Source organism: Alligator sinensis, unplaced genomic scaffold (assembly GCF_000455745.1).
Source record: "Alligator sinensis unplaced genomic scaffold, ASM45574v1 scaffold210_2, whole genome shotgun sequence".
In the NCBI taxonomy this organism is placed as follows: domain Eukaryota; kingdom Metazoa; phylum Chordata; order Crocodylia; family Alligatoridae; genus Alligator; species Alligator sinensis.
In genome coordinates, this window is record NW_005841946.1 from 1,513,136 (window position 1) to 1,531,411 (window position 18,276).

Genomic DNA, 18,276 nt, shown 5'->3' on the forward strand with positions numbered 1-18,276 from the left:
GGGTGAAGCGCCGCGAGCCAGACTCAGAGACAACACTTACAATTTTCCGATCGTAGAAAGCTCCGCTGCTGTAGGTGGTAGCGAGGGTTGAAGCGCATTCCTCCAGGTACCAGGGCCTTTGACCGTTCTCAGTCGTGCTGCTGATGGAGATGGTGTAGATGCTATTAGTGTAACCATCGCAAGAGCAGTAATCTCCTTCTCTGCCACCGTTTCCTGATGCCCAGATGAAAATGGAGCCCAGTCCTTTACGGCCCTGAATATTCAACCAAAACAAAACACAAAAAAACCCATAAGGAAACAAGCCTGGCCCAAAATAACTCTTACAGTACCACTACACCATTACAATAGCCGTTACAATAACTCCACCCCGTACCGAGGGACATATGAGCGCAAGGGACCTGTTGGGTTATCGAGCCCCATTCCCTGCTATCACAAGCAACTGCTGCGCATAATCCTCTCCACAGACACCTCCCTTGGCTCTTGGACCCACAGCACTCCCAGCTCCCCTCCCAGTGAACCCCCTTTAAAAAACAAGCTGCCATTTCAAAAGCCCCTGTCTGCCCGTGGTGCATATCTACACGCCTGTTGTTTAAAGCCACCGCCAGTCTCAAAGGCAATTACTGCTCAATAGGACGGAGATGCAGAAGAGCCTTGGAGGAACAGGCTTTATGGCTCTCTTTCAAGTTTTCAAAGGGAAAAAAAATCTCAATGTTAATTATGTTTCCTCCCTCAGCAAGGCTAAAAACGGAGGCACGCAGACGTCCTCTACAGGGACCGTTCCTAGCCACATGGCAATGGGGCGGAAATGCCGAGCCAGCTGCAGCTGCCCCTTCACGCGGCACGGCAGGCAGCAGTCCTGCGAGAGTGACCTTGTCCTGATGGACACATCTGTCCCAGAGGGATGAAAAGAAAGGGCTCGTGAAGAGTCTGCCTCCCTTCCTTGTAGCTCAGTAACTCTAACTGGGGGGCAACTACACGTGCTAATTAGCTCCCCAGTAAAGTGTCACTATCTATACGTGTGGTGCTATTAGGCCAGAGTAAGCTAATTAACTCCGCCCGACGGCTGTGCTGCCCAACACAAGTACCATCCTATGGTGGAGTTATTTACTCCCCTGCAACACACGTGTAGATGGTGACCAGGGCTGGCTGGACTTGAGGGTGCTTCAGTGCGGGGGCTGCCCGCGCTGTAGCACCCTCGTGCCCCAGCCAGCCCCTATGCACCATGTTGAGCTGGGGCAGAGGCGCTTTGGGCTGGCCAGCTGGCCCCCAGACCCCCTGCCCGGCGGGGCTGCACCACCCTGGCTCAACGTGCTGCAGTCCCAACTGCATTTGTAAACACTGCACCTGGGAGCAATAAACTCCGGTGCAAACTGTACCGGAGTTTATTGTGTTGCATTAATAACACAGGTACACTTGCCCACTCTAGGGGAAAAAAATCCCACTGAACTAGAAGATGCCCAAAACATCTCGTAACATTTGATATCTTTTCTATATCAAAAAGGTGGCCTGGTACTGTCTCTTTATACCAGTCTTTCCCCCCACTTTAGGTTGGAACTGGTACTTAGTGAAGCAGCCAGGGTTTGGCACCACACATCCAACACCCAGCAGAGTCTCAGCGTAGCTCAGATTTTGATTCTGCTGAGTGAGAAAGCAGGGGTCAGAGCACAATAAGGGTCTTTACAGCCCAAAGACCTCTCATGAGTCAAAACACAGCAGAGAGGGGAGATCCAAACTCTACCAAGATCCCTCCATCCTCACCAGCGGGGGAAATCCCACTAGGGTCCTGCTTAGACACAGAAGCGATGGGACAAAGGGGGCTCCTTGTCTGGTCTTTCCATGGGACACATTTAGATGGTAATGCCACTCCCGCATGGGACCTGGGCTGCAGCCTGCTCTCATTTAGTTCAGCACAGAGATCAGGAATACCACCACGCAAGTCACGGTCATGCGGGCATTGATAATCACACCACAAGAGCAGAGAGCATCAGGACCTATGTTTTGACACCAAAAAAGCAACTGTCTCACCTCCCACTCCTAGCCATAGCAAAAAGGGAACAATTTCCAAGAACCTGAGGGGATGCAAGGGGGAGGGACACTGGTGACAAAGGTCACACAGCACCAAAAAAAGTGCTATATAAGACATGACCGGGAGCCAGTCAAACTTTAGCAAGCCTGTGTTTCTCTCCTAGAGACAGCTTCTTGAATGGTGAGGTTTGGGGTGTGGTGGAGGGGGGGTGAGAAGATGACAGGAGAAGGGATGGAGGAAGGGACATTATTAAACCACCTGACTCGTGCTTTTGGGCCTGGCAGGTGGGTCAATGTACTCCCTATATGTATCTCACACAATCTGTAGGTCAATATAGCCTTTCGCCACTGGCCTGTAGGTAGATAAGTGTTCATAGATTCATAGATGCAAGGGTCGGAAGGGACCACAGCAGATCATCGAGTCTGACCCCCTGCCCGGGGCAGGAAATAGTGCTGGGGTCAGATGGCCCCGGCCAGGTGCCTATCCAGTCTCCTGCCCCTTCTTAAAGACCCTCAAGGCAGGGGAGAGCACCCTCTCCCTTGGACGCCCATTCCAGATTCTGGCAACCCTTACTGTGAAGAAGCTCTTCCTGATGTCTAACCTGAAACTGCTCTCCATTAGTTTGTGGTCATTGTTCCTAGTTACTCCAAGGGTGCCCTGGTAAACAGAGTATCTCCTATTCCCTGCTGTCCTCCCCCGACAATGAATTTGTAAGCGGCCACAAGATCCCCTCTCAGTCTTCTCTTGCGGAGGCTGAAGAGATCCAGGGCCCTCAATCTCTCCTTGTAGGGCTTTGCTTACAGGCCCCTAACCATACAAGCAGCCTTCTCTGGACCCTCTCAAGGTTGTCCACATCCCTCTTGAAGTGCGGCGCCCAAAACTGGACGCAGTACTCCAACTGCAGCCTGACCAGTGCCGCATAGAGGGGAAGCATCACCTCCCTGGACCAGTTTGTCATGCATCTGCTAATGCACGATAAAGTGTGGTTAGCTTTACTGATCGCTTCGTCACATTGACAACTCGTGTTCATCTTGATGTCAACAATGACTCCAAGACCCCTTTCCACTGCTGTGCTGCTGAGAAGGTCGTCCCCCAGCCTGTCAGTGTGTTGGGGACTCCTTCTCCCCAGGTGCAGCACTTTGCACTTGTCCTTGTTGAACTGCATCCTATTCTGTTCTGCCCACTTTTCCAACCTGTCCAGATCCTCCTGGATTCATTCCCTACCCTCTAGTGTGTTAACTTTACACCATCATTTGGTATCATCAGCAAATCTGGACACAGTGCTTTCCACGCCCTCATCCAAGTCACTGATGAATAGCACCGGTCCAAGGACTGAGCCTTGCGGGGCTCCACTGCCCACATCTTTCCAGGTCGATACCGACCCGTCTACCACCGCTCTCTGGGTGCGACCCCTCAGCCAATCTGCCACCCACCAGACTGTTTAATCATCTACATCACAGCCTCTCTTTTTATCTGTGAGAATAGGATGAGATACCGTATTGAAGGCTTTCAGGCGCAGGTGGAGGATGAGAAATCCTGGTGGAGAATGACAACTCCAGCAAAATATCAGGCAGGTGGAAAAGCCAGAGCAGGTCTTACTGGCACTACAGGACGCCTTGGAAACACATGCCCTTTTAAGTAAGCTGCTCCTTCACCTGAAACGCGCTTTGCTTTTCTAGTCCACCAACTACAACTAACCTACAAGGAGACTCTGGCTTGGTCCCACTTAGCCTGCTAGAAACTCAATCCAAAAAGATAATGAAGGGGCTAAAGGAAAGTAGCTGCCAAGGGGTGGGGAGGTGAGGGGAAAGCCACACAATTTTCCAAGGGGAGGAAGCTGGCATGTGCCCAAGGAGATATTTTGGAAAGACGGGTCTGGGGTTTATGGGCAGGGCAAGACTTTTCAACTTCTCCCTCCCCAAGGAATCAACTGAAAGGATGGGGGGTATTTCTTAATACTTCCCCTGAGAGCTGGAGGCAGAGGGATGGTTTATGACCTGTCTGGCTGCACTGCTGGGCTGATGATCTCTGTTTACCCTGCCTCTGGATACCGGGGGTAAGCTGGGCTGCTTCCCTCGCTTTGTAAAGGGTTTCATTATCTGGTCTGCCTCACAGCCAAATAAAGAGGACACTTCCAAAGGAGAGATTAATAGAGCTGTCTGGAGCTGTGCAGGGAAAAAAGGATGACTCAATAGCCAAATCATTCGACTCTCGTCTGCTCCTGAATAAGTCTATCTACTTTTCCGATGGGTTGACTACTTGGCCAACTACTACCAGAACTTCAATGAGCCGCTTCCTAGTACAGCGTTGCAGCCTCTCTAGGGTTTCCTGGATCTCTTAGCCGTCAACATCCTAATCCATGTTTTTGGCCGAGCGATCAGTTCATGTGGGCTGGCTCTGTCTCAGCAAGCCCCTGTAGAGTTTCTATACAAAAACAGATGTGGCTTTGCAGGTTTGGTAGTGTAAAGTTTGGCACGCTGATACGCTTTAGAGCTGCAGGTGGTGCAAAGAGGACATTGGAGGACTGCCTGCGAAGGTTAAGACTCACACATCTGCTCCGCAAGAAAGATGGTCTCTCCAGGATTTCTTTCAATGCCATTCAGCTGACCTAGGGAGCAGTCACAAGTTGCCAAGCATATCCAAAAGGAAGAGATCTAGCCGTGATCAGTGATCGATAACAATGCAGGGGATCCACAATTTGCCTCATGTACTTTGTGAGTTGCAGCGCCCGCGTTGGCACTTCCCAAGCTCAGGCGACAAGCCCAGTTTCGAAGGCTGGGCCCGAACAGCCGGCTCACACAAGACAGTACCAGACCCTGCGAGCAGCGCAGTCAGCTCCTCGATCTTCTGTCCAGGGCTCAGACTGTGTTGTGACACGCCCCGTACGCACGTCCGACTCCGGCGGCATTGCAACGAGTGCGGACCAGCTCTTTGACAGGCTTATATGGAGACAGTGATGGGCACACGCATAATTATTCCTCTCCTAGGGATTCATAAAGGAAAACTCCCTTCTCCTGCATTGTGTTAACGGGATGGAGAAGCAGCTATTTCTGGAGGATGTTTCCAGCCCCAAGCGAGGGAGAGACTAATAATGTAACTACTGTAGGTTGGCCCGGGAGCCAAGACATGGCTTCCATTAGCGCTCAAACACCAAACGGCCAAGATTTCTGCAGGGACGTTTAAAACGCTCAGGGTCTCCGCAGGAAAGCATTGCTCACTGGCAACTCTGGCATGCATCCTACACTTCAGTCCGAATCTGATCCAAACCCCAGTGAAACCCACTTATCTCTCCACTGACTTTTACAGGCTGTGGATAAAGCAGTCAATTTAAAGTAGATTGGGCTGGATTCTTCCTGTTTTCATGACACAGTTCAGCGCTGTATTGACACCCACTGGTTGTATCCTGGCTTTAAAGACATCAATTAGAGCACAGGATAAATAGTCCCCCATTAGCTCAGGAACTAATAAGGTGTGGCTGAGAGAGCAAGTAACAAGAAAATAGATAACACTGGCACAGTCCTATTGCTAATAGATAAAGGCTATATTAATGTTTCCATTAGAAACTCAATTTGAAGGATTTATAACTCAGCCACAGCTATTTACTTGGCTAAAGGTTATCGCTAAGGAGCCAATTATAGGTTTTCTTCATAATTTAAAAAGATAGGCTGGGCGATTAGGAGTTATGCATATCAGGGAAGACATCGGCGAGTCTCAGGTGCTTTGTGGCACTCCAAATTGATCCCACATAAATGATTAAAGCCTGACTGTTGTTCCCTGGATGGTTCCCTTTCCAGCTCAGATAGAGACAGATCCGAGCAAGGGTTTGGTGGACCACGGTTCTCCTCCTGGCTTCCCCCTGGCTTTAGGGGACACCGTTAGGGCAGAAGAAGGAGACCTGCCACGATCCACAGCAAAATCTCCTGATCCTGCAGATCCACTAGACCTCCAAACAGAAGTTCAGGAGGAAGGAGGGAGCCGTAAGCAAGCAACCCCAAGGGAAGCTCAGCCAGGGGCAGCATAGCTCCTGCAGGAGCTACAATGAAGTGTAAAGCCATAGGGCACAAAGCCTGAGATACCGAATCATGTTCACGCACCGATCTGCGCTTGAAAGGGGGTCGCGATATCTGAAGGAAGGTCTTTTCCCTATGTTGGCTGGCATCCTACATACTGCAATAGCGCCCCTTCCAAAACTCGTGTGGGAAGGAGCTGGCTTTTCAGGAAGCATCATGGGCCACGGCCTTAACTTCAGCCTGAAACATAAAGCTCCTGGCAGTCATAGCCGATCTTGCAAAAAGACAGGCAGTGCTGGAGAAACTACTCCACCCCTGGGAGAGCTGTCTGACCGGTCACCAGACTGAGCCTCCAGCTTGGTGACGGCCCTCCGTTTGGATGCCACGTGATAACTTTTGAGCGCTGGATCCCATCGGTCCCCAAATTTCCTCTCTGGGCATCAGTGGGCAGAATGCTATTGATTCTGGTAGAGACTGGACGCAACGATCCCGTGGAAGAGGGATGCATGGAGACCACCCCGGGCAGCTGTGCTATAAGCTGTGACCGCTGCTGGGTGGTAGCCATCAATGCATTGCAGCCTCTGTTCAACTCTACCCCTGCTCTCACTATAGCCTGAAGATATTGGAGGAGGAAGTCAAGAAGATGGAAAGGATGAGGAAGAAGGCGAATAAGGCTGGATCTGGGATTGCCAGCAGAACTGAAGATCTGTGGCTGAAAGCAGGTTTCCCCCTCCACCTGGCAGCTGGCACAAGGGGCATGTTGAAGGCAATCCTGCTGATAAGCAGCCGGCATGTTTCTTGGCTAATTTGTGCCCCCTGCCATTAGGCTACAGCAGTGAGCCGTCCGAGGTGCATAGATCAGGACATGCGCCAGTAGGTTTTAGGCAATGGCTGTACTGCCTGGTGCCAGAAGGTGGTATGTGTTAGCAAGGCTTCAGAGGGTACCCACATACAGCCCCCAGCTGCATGAGAAAATAGGGGACCATGGTATATCACCTGGACTACAATGAAGAGGTAGACCTGTATCCTCAGAGCCTTTCAAAAAGAATAGGGGACCCTGACATGGAGAAGTGGAGGGCACGGCGTACCCCTGGTCGTGAGGGAATAAGGCCCCACCGAGAACCTGTGGCAAGGCAGAAAATGAAGGGACCTGGTATGTGATGAAGGGGAAAACAGAGCCATGTGGTGACGGAGGCCGGGAAGGGCCACACAGTCCCAGCACAGTCAGGCGGAGCACGGAGCAGACCCCGGCATAAGGTAGTTGAGGTATGAAGGATATGTGTGCACACATGCATGCACACACACACACACAGAGCCTCAGGCATGGCCAGAGGGGATTGCAGGGAGGAGAAAGAAAGGGATGCACAAGACACTGGTGGAGGTGGAAAGGGAGGGATGCGAGGGCCCCGACGCCTAGTTCTTCTCACCATTCAACATTTGTAGCAGGTACAAATCCCTTCCTCACGCATCTGCCTCACTTCCCATCCTCCCAAAAGGACAATCTCAGGGAACCCAGGAAGACGAAGCCTGGGCCTTTCCCTTTGCAAGGTCCCTCTGCTGGAGTGGGGACCGGCAGGGAGACGCTTGTGGAAGGACCGGACCGGAGGGGTTGCGATTTGAGTAAAAGCAGCAGGCGCGGCTATTGGGACAACACCTGAGCGCCAGAGGATGTGTGTGATGGAGATCTCCGCACACTAAAGCCATCCAAATGCCAGGCGCTCTGATCAGCTGCTGGAGCCAACTTAGGTATGCCATGTCCCTGTGGATAAGACCTAAAGAGATGTCTGGTTCCCAGCTTCTCTGTATTTACATTAAGTGAACTCCCTTGCCCTTCAATGAATTTCTCCTCAGACTACCTACAGGAAATTAAATAAATAGGGGGAAACCCCCCTACACCTTATTTTTAGATAATATTCAAGCTGTCCAGGGTATGTTCAGGGCCTGTGGTGCAACAGCTCTGACTTCGGGAACCACACTTTCCGTTTATGCCTCACTTGCCATCCCAAACTCTCAAAGAGCTTTGCAAAGCCAGGGAGCTCCCATCCCCATTTCACAGATGGGGAAACCGAGGCCCGAGTGAGGCTGGAATTTGCTGTGGGTCCCAGCGGATCAGCCGGAGCTCTCAAGACCAAGACATCCTGCCTCGTGGTGCTGTCCTTCCCCATGGGGCCTCCTGCACTGACTGAGATGCTTCATCTGATGGGGTTATTTAAGGATGGAGCGTCCACCCTGCAACTCTGCAATTTGTTCGTACATCAGCAGGAGACTGCCGTGTGGGTTTGGGGAGTGCAGCTGAGATCACCTTTCCTTGCGCTCTAATTCGGGGTCTGAATGCCCGTGTCTTGAGCTGGAGGTCATCCCAGGTGTGTTGTTGCTAACACAAAAAACCCCAAACCCAAAATGATACTAATCACAGCATGCGGAGGATGCTGGCAAACGGCAATGTTTCATCCCACCTAGCACAGCTAAATCTGTAAGCACGCAGCATTACCCGATAATGACACCCTGTCAAGGAGGGGCCGGTGCCACAACAGGACTTTTTTCTCAACCCTTCGCCCTCCTCCCCTCAAGATCCCCTGAAATAATTCTTAAGTTGCAAAAAGAAAAATGAAGAGAAGATGCCAAAGTGCGCATGGAGGAAGAGGTGTGGCTTGCCCTCAAAGTCGCAGGAGAGTTCGCAACAGACATCTGCAATTTAAAGTTCCCCAGGGAGCATATTTTACTCCGTGCTGACCGCCAAAGCCAAACAGCTGGCTTCAGGATTTCAGACAGCCAGGACAAGTCTGACCAGTCCAATCTGAACCGGCTGTACCTCTTCGAGGGACGGCACCAGGACATGCACAAAGCCTGAGATACCGAACCATGGTCACGCGCTAAGCTGTGCTTGAAAAGGGGTTGCGATTTCTGAAGGAAGGTCTTTTCCCTATGCAGGCTGGCATCATACATGCTGCAATAGCACCCCTTCCAAAACTCAGAGCTGGCTTTTCAGAAAGCACCACAGCAGAAGACAGGGCTTGGTCCAGCAAAAATTCAAAAGCTTGCCGTAGCCTGCAACTCTCTCATCGTTTGCTCCCAGCTCTTGTTGCATGGTACTACTTGCTCCCAATTAGAAAACTCTCTGGGGCTAGAAGTCAATCTTTACTGTGTCTTTATACAGTGGCTAGGCCAACAGACCCCATCTTGCCTGGAGCCGTTGGTCTCTACCGTGCTATGCATCATGACCAACTGGGCAGTGTCTGGGCACACACCTATGCTGGATCTGTGACTCTTTGCAACTCTTCCCACATAGTAATGGGTCCTGAATTAGTGAGGGGCATAGGAGTAGAAGGAGCCTCCTCAACCATCGAGCCCTACACTCCCAGACAGCCTTTTACCCAGCTACCAGAAACGATGTAGACATGGCTGAGAAGACCTGACTGCTGCATGCAGTGCAGGGAAGCTGCTGAAACACCAGCTATGGTGGTAGGCTGTATCAGCAATCAGAGAGGGAACAGAGAAGTACAAGGACACTGTAAAGCAACCACCTAACTGACCTTCGGTAATGCATTGCACTTGGGCCACGCCGGCTCCAAAGAGATGCAGCGCAAACAGGAATATTCCAGACAGGTAGCAAGGCTGGGCAGGGAGGGTCGGTACAAAGAGAAAGGAGACAGGGACAGACAGCTGGAAGGTCCTGTCTACTCCCTGCCAGAGGTCACTCAACGAATTTAGATGGGAACAAATTTGAGATGGACAAAGGGCACTCCTTTAAGCAGGGTAGGAATAACCTGTCAAAGCCACTGAGGATAAATATTAGGAGCTTGGTAAGATTAAAGACAAGAAAGAATGAGACCATTACATGAGAGGGGCTTGCTGTCACACTAGCCAGGGGTATGGGAAAGGGATGAGCCATCCACAGGGTTATGGGAAAGGGATGAGCCATCCCCATGCTCCAGGGCATGCTCTGATTGCTATCAGAGAGGACAGGGGGTCAGGCAGGAGCTTGCCCTCATGCCTCGCATATGTATCCACTGAGGTGCCCTGCACAAACCTGCAGGTCTTGATGCCCAGTGCCAAGATGGAGTACACTGACCCGCGGGAGGCAAGAGAGGGAGAAGGGACACAATGCCACAACAGCAATCCCAACACCAGCCAACCCCATGACCTGGCTTGGGAGTACTGAATCTCCTTGCACCCGCAAACTGGCAGCGCTGGTTGTCTGCTGTCATGTAAGATTCAAGGGTGAGGGGACAATGAGCTGGGGCAGGGAGGGAGTAGGTGGCTCATCCTTAGTGCAACAACAGGAAGACAGACATCCTACCCCTGACCCCTGGGAAAATAAATCTAATTAAACAGCAGTAATAAAATATCCTCTCCCTTGCAACGCATTCGATTTCTTAACCCAGCTTCCAGTTACAATTTGGAATTAGACCTTGGGATGAACCTCCCTCACTGGAGCCACAGCCCCCGAGCCTGCTGCGAGGTTAAGGCTGGCCTCTTTCCTCAGGGATCCTCCCAGCCCGAAGCAACGGGGTTGTCCTGATTTATGCTGATACCGAGAGAACCTGTGGCAAGGCAGAAAATGAAGGGACCTGGTATGTGATGAAGGGGAAAACAGAGCCATGTGGTGACGGAGGCCGGGAAGGGCCACACAGTCCCAGCACAGTCAGGCGGAGCACGGAGCAGACCCCGGCATAAGGTAGTTGAGGTATGAAGGATATGTGTGCACACATGCATGCACACACACACACACAGAGCCTCAGGCATGGCCAGAGGGGATTGCAGGGAGGAGAAAGAAAGGGATGCACAAGACACTGGTGGAGGTGGAAAGGGAGGGATGCGAGGGCCCCGACGCCTAGTTCTTCTCACCATTCAACATTTGTAGCAGGTACAAATCCCTTCCTCACGCATCTGCCTCACTTCCCATCCTCCCAAAAGGACAATCTCAGGGAACCCAGGAAGACGAAGCCTGGGCCTTTCCCTTTGCAAGGTCCCTCTGCTGGAGTGGGGACCGGCAGGGAGACGCTTGTGGAAGGACCGGACCGGAGGGGTTGCGATTTGAGTAAAAGCAGCAGGCGCGGCTATTGGGACAACACCTGAGCGCCAGAGGATGTGTGTGATGGAGATCTCCGCACACTAAAGCCATCCAAATGCCAGGCGCTCTGATCAGCTGCTGGAGCCAACTTAGGTATGCCATGTCCCTGTGGATAAGACCTAAAGAGATGTCTGGTTCCCAGCTTCTCTGTATTTACATTAAGTGAACTCCCTTGCCCTTCAATGAATTTCTCCTCAGACTACCTACAGGAAATTAAATAAATAGGGGGAAACCCCCCTACACCTTATTTTTAGATAATATTCAAGCTGTCCAGGGTATGTTCAGGGCCTGTGGTGCAACAGCTCTGACTTCGGGAACCACACTTTCCGTTTATGCCTCACTTGCCATCCCAAACTCTCAAAGAGCTTTGCAAAGCCAGGGAGCTCCCATCCCCATTTCACAGATGGGGAAACCGAGGCCCGAGTGAGGCTGGAATTTGCTGTGGGTCCCAGCGGATCAGCCGGAGCTCTCAAGACCAAGACATCCTGCCTCGTGGTGCTGTCCTTCCCCATGGGGCCTCCTGCACTGACTGAGATGCTTCATCTGATGGGGTTATTTAAGGATGGAGCGTCCACCCTGCAACTCTGCAATTTGTTCGTACATCAGCAGGAGACTGCCGTGTGGGTTTGGGGAGTGCAGCTGAGATCACCTTTCCTTGCGCTCTAATTCGGGGTCTGAATGCCCGTGTCTTGAGCTGGAGGTCATCCCAGGTGTGTTGTTGCTAACACAAAAAACCCCAAACCCAAAATGATACTAATCACAGCATGCGGAGGATGCTGGCAAACGGCAATGTTTCATCCCACCTAGCACAGCTAAATCTGTAAGCACGCAGCATTACCCGATAATGACACCCTGTCAAGGAGGGGCCGGTGCCACAACAGGACTTTTTTCTCAACCCTTCGCCCTCCTCCCCTCAAGATCCCCTGAAATAATTCTTAAGTTGCAAAAAGAAAAATGAAGAGAAGATGCCAAAGTGCGCATGGAGGAAGAGGTGTGGCTTGCCCTCAAAGTCGCAGGAGAGTTCGCAACAGACATCTGCAATTTAAAGTTCCCCAGGGAGCATATTTTACTCCGTGCTGACCGCCAAAGCCAAACAGCTGGCTTCAGGATTTCAGACAGCCAGGACAAGTCTGACCAGTCCAATCTGAACCGGCTGTACCTCTTCGAGGGACGGCACCAGGACATGCACAAAGCCTGAGATACCGAACCATGGTCACGCGCTAAGCTGTGCTTGAAAAGGGGTTGCGATTTCTGAAGGAAGGTCTTTTCCCTATGCAGGCTGGCATCATACATGCTGCAATAGCACCCCTTCCAAAACTCAGAGCTGGCTTTTCAGAAAGCACCACAGCAGAAGACAGGGCTTGGTCCAGCAAAAATTCAAAAGCTTGCCGTAGCCTGCAACTCTCTCATCGTTTGCTCCCAGCTCTTGTTGCATGGTACTACTTGCTCCCAATTAGAAAACTCTCTGGGGCTAGAAGTCAATCTTTACTGTGTCTTTATACAGTGGCTAGGCCAACAGACCCCATCTTGCCTGGAGCCGTTGGTCTCTACCGTGCTATGCATCATGACCAACTGGGCAGTGTCTGGGCACACACCTATGCTGGATCTGTGACTCTTTGCAACTCTTCCCACATAGTAATGGGTCCTGAATTAGTGAGGGGCATAGGAGTAGAAGGAGCCTCCTCAACCATCGAGCCCTACACTCCCAGACAGCCTTTTACCCAGCTACCAGAAACGATGTAGACATGGCTGAGAAGACCTGACTGCTGCATGCAGTGCAGGGAAGCTGCTGAAACACCAGCTATGGTGGTAGGCTGTATCAGCAATCAGAGAGGGAACAGAGAAGTACAAGGACACTGTAAAGCAACCACCTAACTGACCTTCGGTAATGCATTGCACTTGGGCCACGCCGGCTCCAAAGAGATGCAGCGCAAACAGGAATATTCCAGACAGGTAGCAAGGCTGGGCAGGGAGGGTCGGTACAAAGAGAAAGGAGACAGGGACAGACAGCTGGAAGGTCCTGTCTACTCCCTGCCAGAGGTCACTCAACGAATTTAGATGGGAACAAATTTGAGATGGACAAAGGGCACTCCTTTAAGCAGGGTAGGAATAACCTGTCAAAGCCACTGAGGATAAATATTAGGAGCTTGGTAAGATTAAAGACAAGAAAGAATGAGACCATTACATGAGAGGGGCTTGCTGTCACACTAGCCAGGGGTATGGGAAAGGGATGAGCCATCCACAGGGTTATGGGAAAGGGATGAGCCATCCGCAGGGTTATGGGAAAGGGATGAGCCATCCCCATGCTCCAGGGCATGCTCTGATTGCTATCAGAGAGGACAGGGGGTCAGGCAGGAGCTTGCCCTCATGCCTCGCATATGTATCCACTGAGGTGCCCTGCACAAACCTGCAGGTCTTGATGCCCAGTGCCAAGATGGAGTACACTGACCCGCGGGAGGCAAGAGAGGGAGAAGGGACACAATGCCACAACAGCAATCCCAACACCAGCCAACCCCATGACCTGGCTTGGGAGTACTGAATCTCCTTGCACCCGCAAACTGGCAGCGCTGGTTGTCTGCTGTCATGTAAGATTCAAGGGTGAGGGGACAATGAGCTGGGGCAGGGAGGGAGTAGGTGGCTCATCCTTAGTGCAACAACAGGAAGACAGACATCCTACCCCTGACCCCTGGGAAAATAAATCTAATTAAACAGCAGTAATAAAATATCCTCTCCCTTGCAACGCATTCGATTTCTTAACCCAGCTTCCAGTTACAATTTGGAATTAGACCTTGGGATGAACCTCCCTCACTGGAGCCACAGCCCCCGAGCCTGCTGCGAGGTTAAGGCTGGCCTCTTTCCTCAGGGATCCTCCCAGCCCGAAGCAACGGGGTTGTCCTGATTTATGCTGATACCGATCCGTGCACGGGGAAAGCCTGAACATGGGAAGAACATGCCCAGAGCAGCTGCAATGGTAAGCATCAAAAATGGAGCTTCCTGCTGCCGGGGAGTGGGTCTGCGAGCACGCCCGCTCTTTTATCCACAAGCCACATCAGCCGACCCAGCAATATGAATGCCTCCAAACTGCAGTTGTGAGCGTGTGCCGGGGGCAGGACTAAAGGGATTCGCGTGGCAGATGCAACGCCCTGGGTGGTCGTAGCTAGACGCCAGCTCGAGCTCTCGACAATGGCATCGCCCTGGCTCAGCCTACACGAGGGGAAAACAGACATGAGTCTCCTCCAGGAAAGCTCCCCGGGCGAGGGCAGTGAGGGAAGTTTTGCTGCCGGCAGGGCTTGGGGATTTTTGTTCCCACCTCATAACAACACTCTCCCCTCTCCAGTCTTTGGGTGCTTTTCATCTCAGTTCTGCCCAGGCTCCCCTCCCCCCCGCCTCTCTCTCGCACACACGCACACACACGCTTCAACTTCACAGGGAGCAAAAGGGCAAAAAAAACCCCCAACAAAAAAACAAAACCCGAGTGTCTCCAAGGCACTCAAAGAGTCACACCTTTTTAATGCCATGCTCAAAAGCCTGTCTGGCCAACGGACCGGGTCCATCAACTGTCTTCCCATCATCATCTGGCCCCCAGCTCGCGCTGTAAATGTCAATGTGATCGGGTCTGATGCCAAGCGACTTCGCTTCGACAACATCTGTTACATCTCCATCTAACATACGAATGCCTAAAAGCACAAAAACATTAGACATTAGGGCTTAATGGCTTCTATGAAAGTGGAAGGATTGCAATCAAAGGCCTTTGTTAGCGGCTGCTGAGAACTGAAAGGCTTGTAATGTCTTGAATAGCTTAAAACAATGCCACTGTGTCTGCTCTAATGAGCTCTGCTGCCTGAGTTCTTAAGCTATTTTGGAAACCTTTCCCTCTCTCACTTCTCTCTCCTCCTCGCTCTCTGTTGCGGATTTAATTGCAAATGATGGAAAGGAATTAAAATTATACTTCATTTGGAGCTCTCGGGGCGTTCAGACACAGAAGCAGGATTCACACAGCGGACGACTTCAGAGTCCAACGGCGTTTCCCCGACACCGAGAACCAACCACGCTCCCAAAGTTGCCCTGCTTGCTGCTGCGAGTCTCGCAGCTGCCGGAGATACTGCGCCTTTAAGATTCCTTCAGCTCTAAATGCTCCGTGTTCAACTTTCTCTTGTTCCCTTTACAATTATAGTGAATCAAAGCATTCGTTTTTACACCTGGAAAATATTAGCCTGTTTCCTAAATGCTCACCAAAAAAAAAAAAAAGCCTAGGCTTAGAGTGTGTCGGGAACGGACTTGGCATGTCAGCTCATGCGCTTGATGTAGAGCCGTTTGCTCCACGCACCGAAATGACGCAGCGCGGCGGTGTCTCATCAGGAACAAACTGACTTCTTCGCAAAGGAAGAAGAGCTCAATTTATTTGTCAGACAATAAATGAGAAGGAAGGGGTTACTCCTACAGTGAGCAATGTGACATAGGGGGGGTTCAAAATTTCACAGGACACTTAAGTATAGGAGAAGTGGTTTTTGAAGGCTCAAGTATGAGATTTTCGAACATCTCAACCCCTTGGATGGCTTTGGAAATTTACAGCCAGATCCAGATCTCCAGGAAGAGAGACAGGGAATGTTATTACTGAACAAAAAAGGGATGAAAACGAGAAGGGGGAGAGGGGATGAAACAAAACCCAACACTGGGCACATCTACACATGCCAATTTAAGGCACATTAACCATTTTTAAGGCACATTAAGGGCACAGGTCTACCTGTGTGCCCTTAATGCGCCTTAAAACTGGTGATTTTAAGCTATCCACACCTAAATTTGATACCTGCAAAAGCAGGTATCCATTGCGACGCGTAGCATGTGCATGCAGATGCACATGCACCCCCTGAAAACGTCAGCCACGAAACCAGAAGTGCCGGCAGAGGTGCACTTCCCGTTTTGCTGCTGGTGATGTTGGGCTCAGCGATCGGCCACTGCTCCCCACCCCGGGTTGGTGATCATCCGCTAGGGACCCCCCCAGTCAGTGATCTGGTGCCCCCGCCCCCCCCGACTCGGGAGGCACCAGTCACCCATGCAGGTATCAAATTTAACCATGAATAGCTAAAGCACCTTAATGCACATATAAACACATTAAGGCGCATTAACGCTGTATGTCAACTGGCTTGGGACTACTAACTTTAGTCCCAAGTCAGTCCGCACACTGCATTAATATGCCTTAGCGTGTGCACATGTAGACGTGCGCCTAAATCACCTTAATGTGCATTAGGCAAATGTGCATTAAGTTTAGGCGAATGTAAAAGCACGCGTAGACATGCTCAGAAGGATAAGCAAGCGTTCACCGTCTCCCCGCACGCAGTAACTCAGCTGACCCCGAGCAAAGTGTCAGCACCCAGAGGGAAGCTGCAGGACAGCAGAATTGCCTCTGATAGCCTGAAATCACAACAGTCATGCTAAGAAGGTGGAAAAAGGTAGGTATGAGGGAACCATTTAACTCTAGCTCTCCATCATCCTTTAAGTCTCCCCCGCTTGCCTCCCCGAGGTGGAGCGGTACGAACAGCTCATCCCGCTGATACACAAGGGGCCCGGGCGGTGGAACAGGGAACCGCTGAGGCTGTGAAAACTAATTCAATTAGAGAAATGACAGAGCTCGGACAGCTTCTTCTGTGATGTGGCTTTTCCAGCCACGTGAAGCATTCGCATCAATCTCGAGAGAGAAAGCTTGTCTGCCTCTTCCCTCGACAGCGCAAGGCACCTTGCCTGCAAACGCCCGATGGGAAAACAGATGAGAAAGGGGAATGAGCTGGAAAGAGACAATTTAATAAGATGTGGCGGAGGCTGCTCCTGGCTCATGACAAGACTGCAAGTGTCGAACTCTGCCACTGAATCTCTAGCGTCAAAGACCCATGGAGCCAGGCGGCCTGCCTCCGTGCATGGTTTCCCAGGGGCCCTGCAAATGGGACGTGCCCTCTGAGGCACAAATTCAGCTTACTGGGTAAGCAATGCTATTCAAGCAAGCATAGTGTGAAGGAAACCCCTGCTGCTCAAGCAGTCATGGGTCGGGCCTCCAAATACTGTGAAGCTGGCATAGAAAAATCATGAGGTTTTTAAAAAGCAGCATATCTAGGAGTCTTTTCTTTGTCTCCTGGGTTCTCTGCCTATAGGACACGCTCACTGCATCTTTGCACAAGCAGGAAGGCTGGTAATTGTCCCTTTGAAGGGGAAACTAAGATTGTCACACAGTCCCTAGCATTAGGAAGGATTTTTTTGCCCGCTGCACAACTGGTGAATGGGCAGCGCTCAGCCACTCGGGCCTGTGAGCCAAATGAGTGGCACAGGGTTGGTCCGCAGGCCAGATCCGGCACGGGGCTGGTCACAACCCAGCATGCCAGCCCAATCCTATGCACTGGATCTGGCTGCAGAGGGCCCATGTGTGGGGTCAAATCATCCAGCCCAGGTCTGGAAACTTGGTAGGGTAGGAGTGGTGGCAGCATTAATTGCCGTGGCTCTGCGAGCAACTATGCTGCTACTGGTCCCCTGCCGCCAAATTTCCAGGCCCGTGGGGAGATGACATAGCTTCCAGGGCTCGAAGCTGAGCACCACCGGGCTAGATCATGATGTATTATCAGAGGAGAGGGTGTTTGTATGTTTGCTTCTGCTTATCGCCATCTCTTGAAGAACCAGACATTAAGCCCAGCTGCCAGCAGGGCATGGGACAGAGTGGGTCTGTGCTCCAGGGGGGTGCCGAGATGCCCAAGCAATCTGCTTTGCTCCCATGCAGAGGCCACATGCCAATGGCCAGATGAGAGTTTGGGAAGAAATACTGCCCGCATCCCTCTCTGCAGCCCGAGGTGTGGTTCACCTGGGATCGCTGGGCACAGCCTACTAACCAGCTCTCTGCCAGGGCAAGGGGCTGAAAGCCGCTTGGTCTCCCCTGTCCTTTGCCCACATCCAGTCTCCCAAAGATAGAACATTTTCATCAAAAGCCTTTAGGCTTAATACAGGATTGTCCACATGACACCTAGCAGCCAGCGCTTTCCACAGCCGACGAGATGGTGTCATGGTCCCCCTGCCCTTAATGATGATTCCACACAAAACGCGGAGGCTGCTCCTGCAAGCAGGTCTTACCCATCTCTCTCTGCCCTCAGGGATGTGGTCCTAGAGTGCAGGAGGCAAGCGAGGGGCTT

General features: G+C 51.6%; 1 protein-coding gene across 1 annotated transcript in view; it reads right to left on the bottom strand.

Annotated features, from left to right (window-relative positions):
• The window catches only part of PCSK6 (proprotein convertase subtilisin/kexin type 6), a 101,848-nt gene that overhangs the window by 52,531 nt on the left and 31,041 nt on the right, over positions 1-18,276 (bottom strand). The window contains exons 7-8 of the mRNA XM_025199551.1: positions 14,615-14,787; positions 41-253 (exon numbers count right to left, since the gene is read on the bottom strand). Coding sequence (XP_025055336.1) covers positions 41-253; positions 14,615-14,787 — 386 coding nt within the window. The remainder of the gene's footprint in view (positions 1-40; positions 254-14,614; positions 14,788-18,276) is intronic.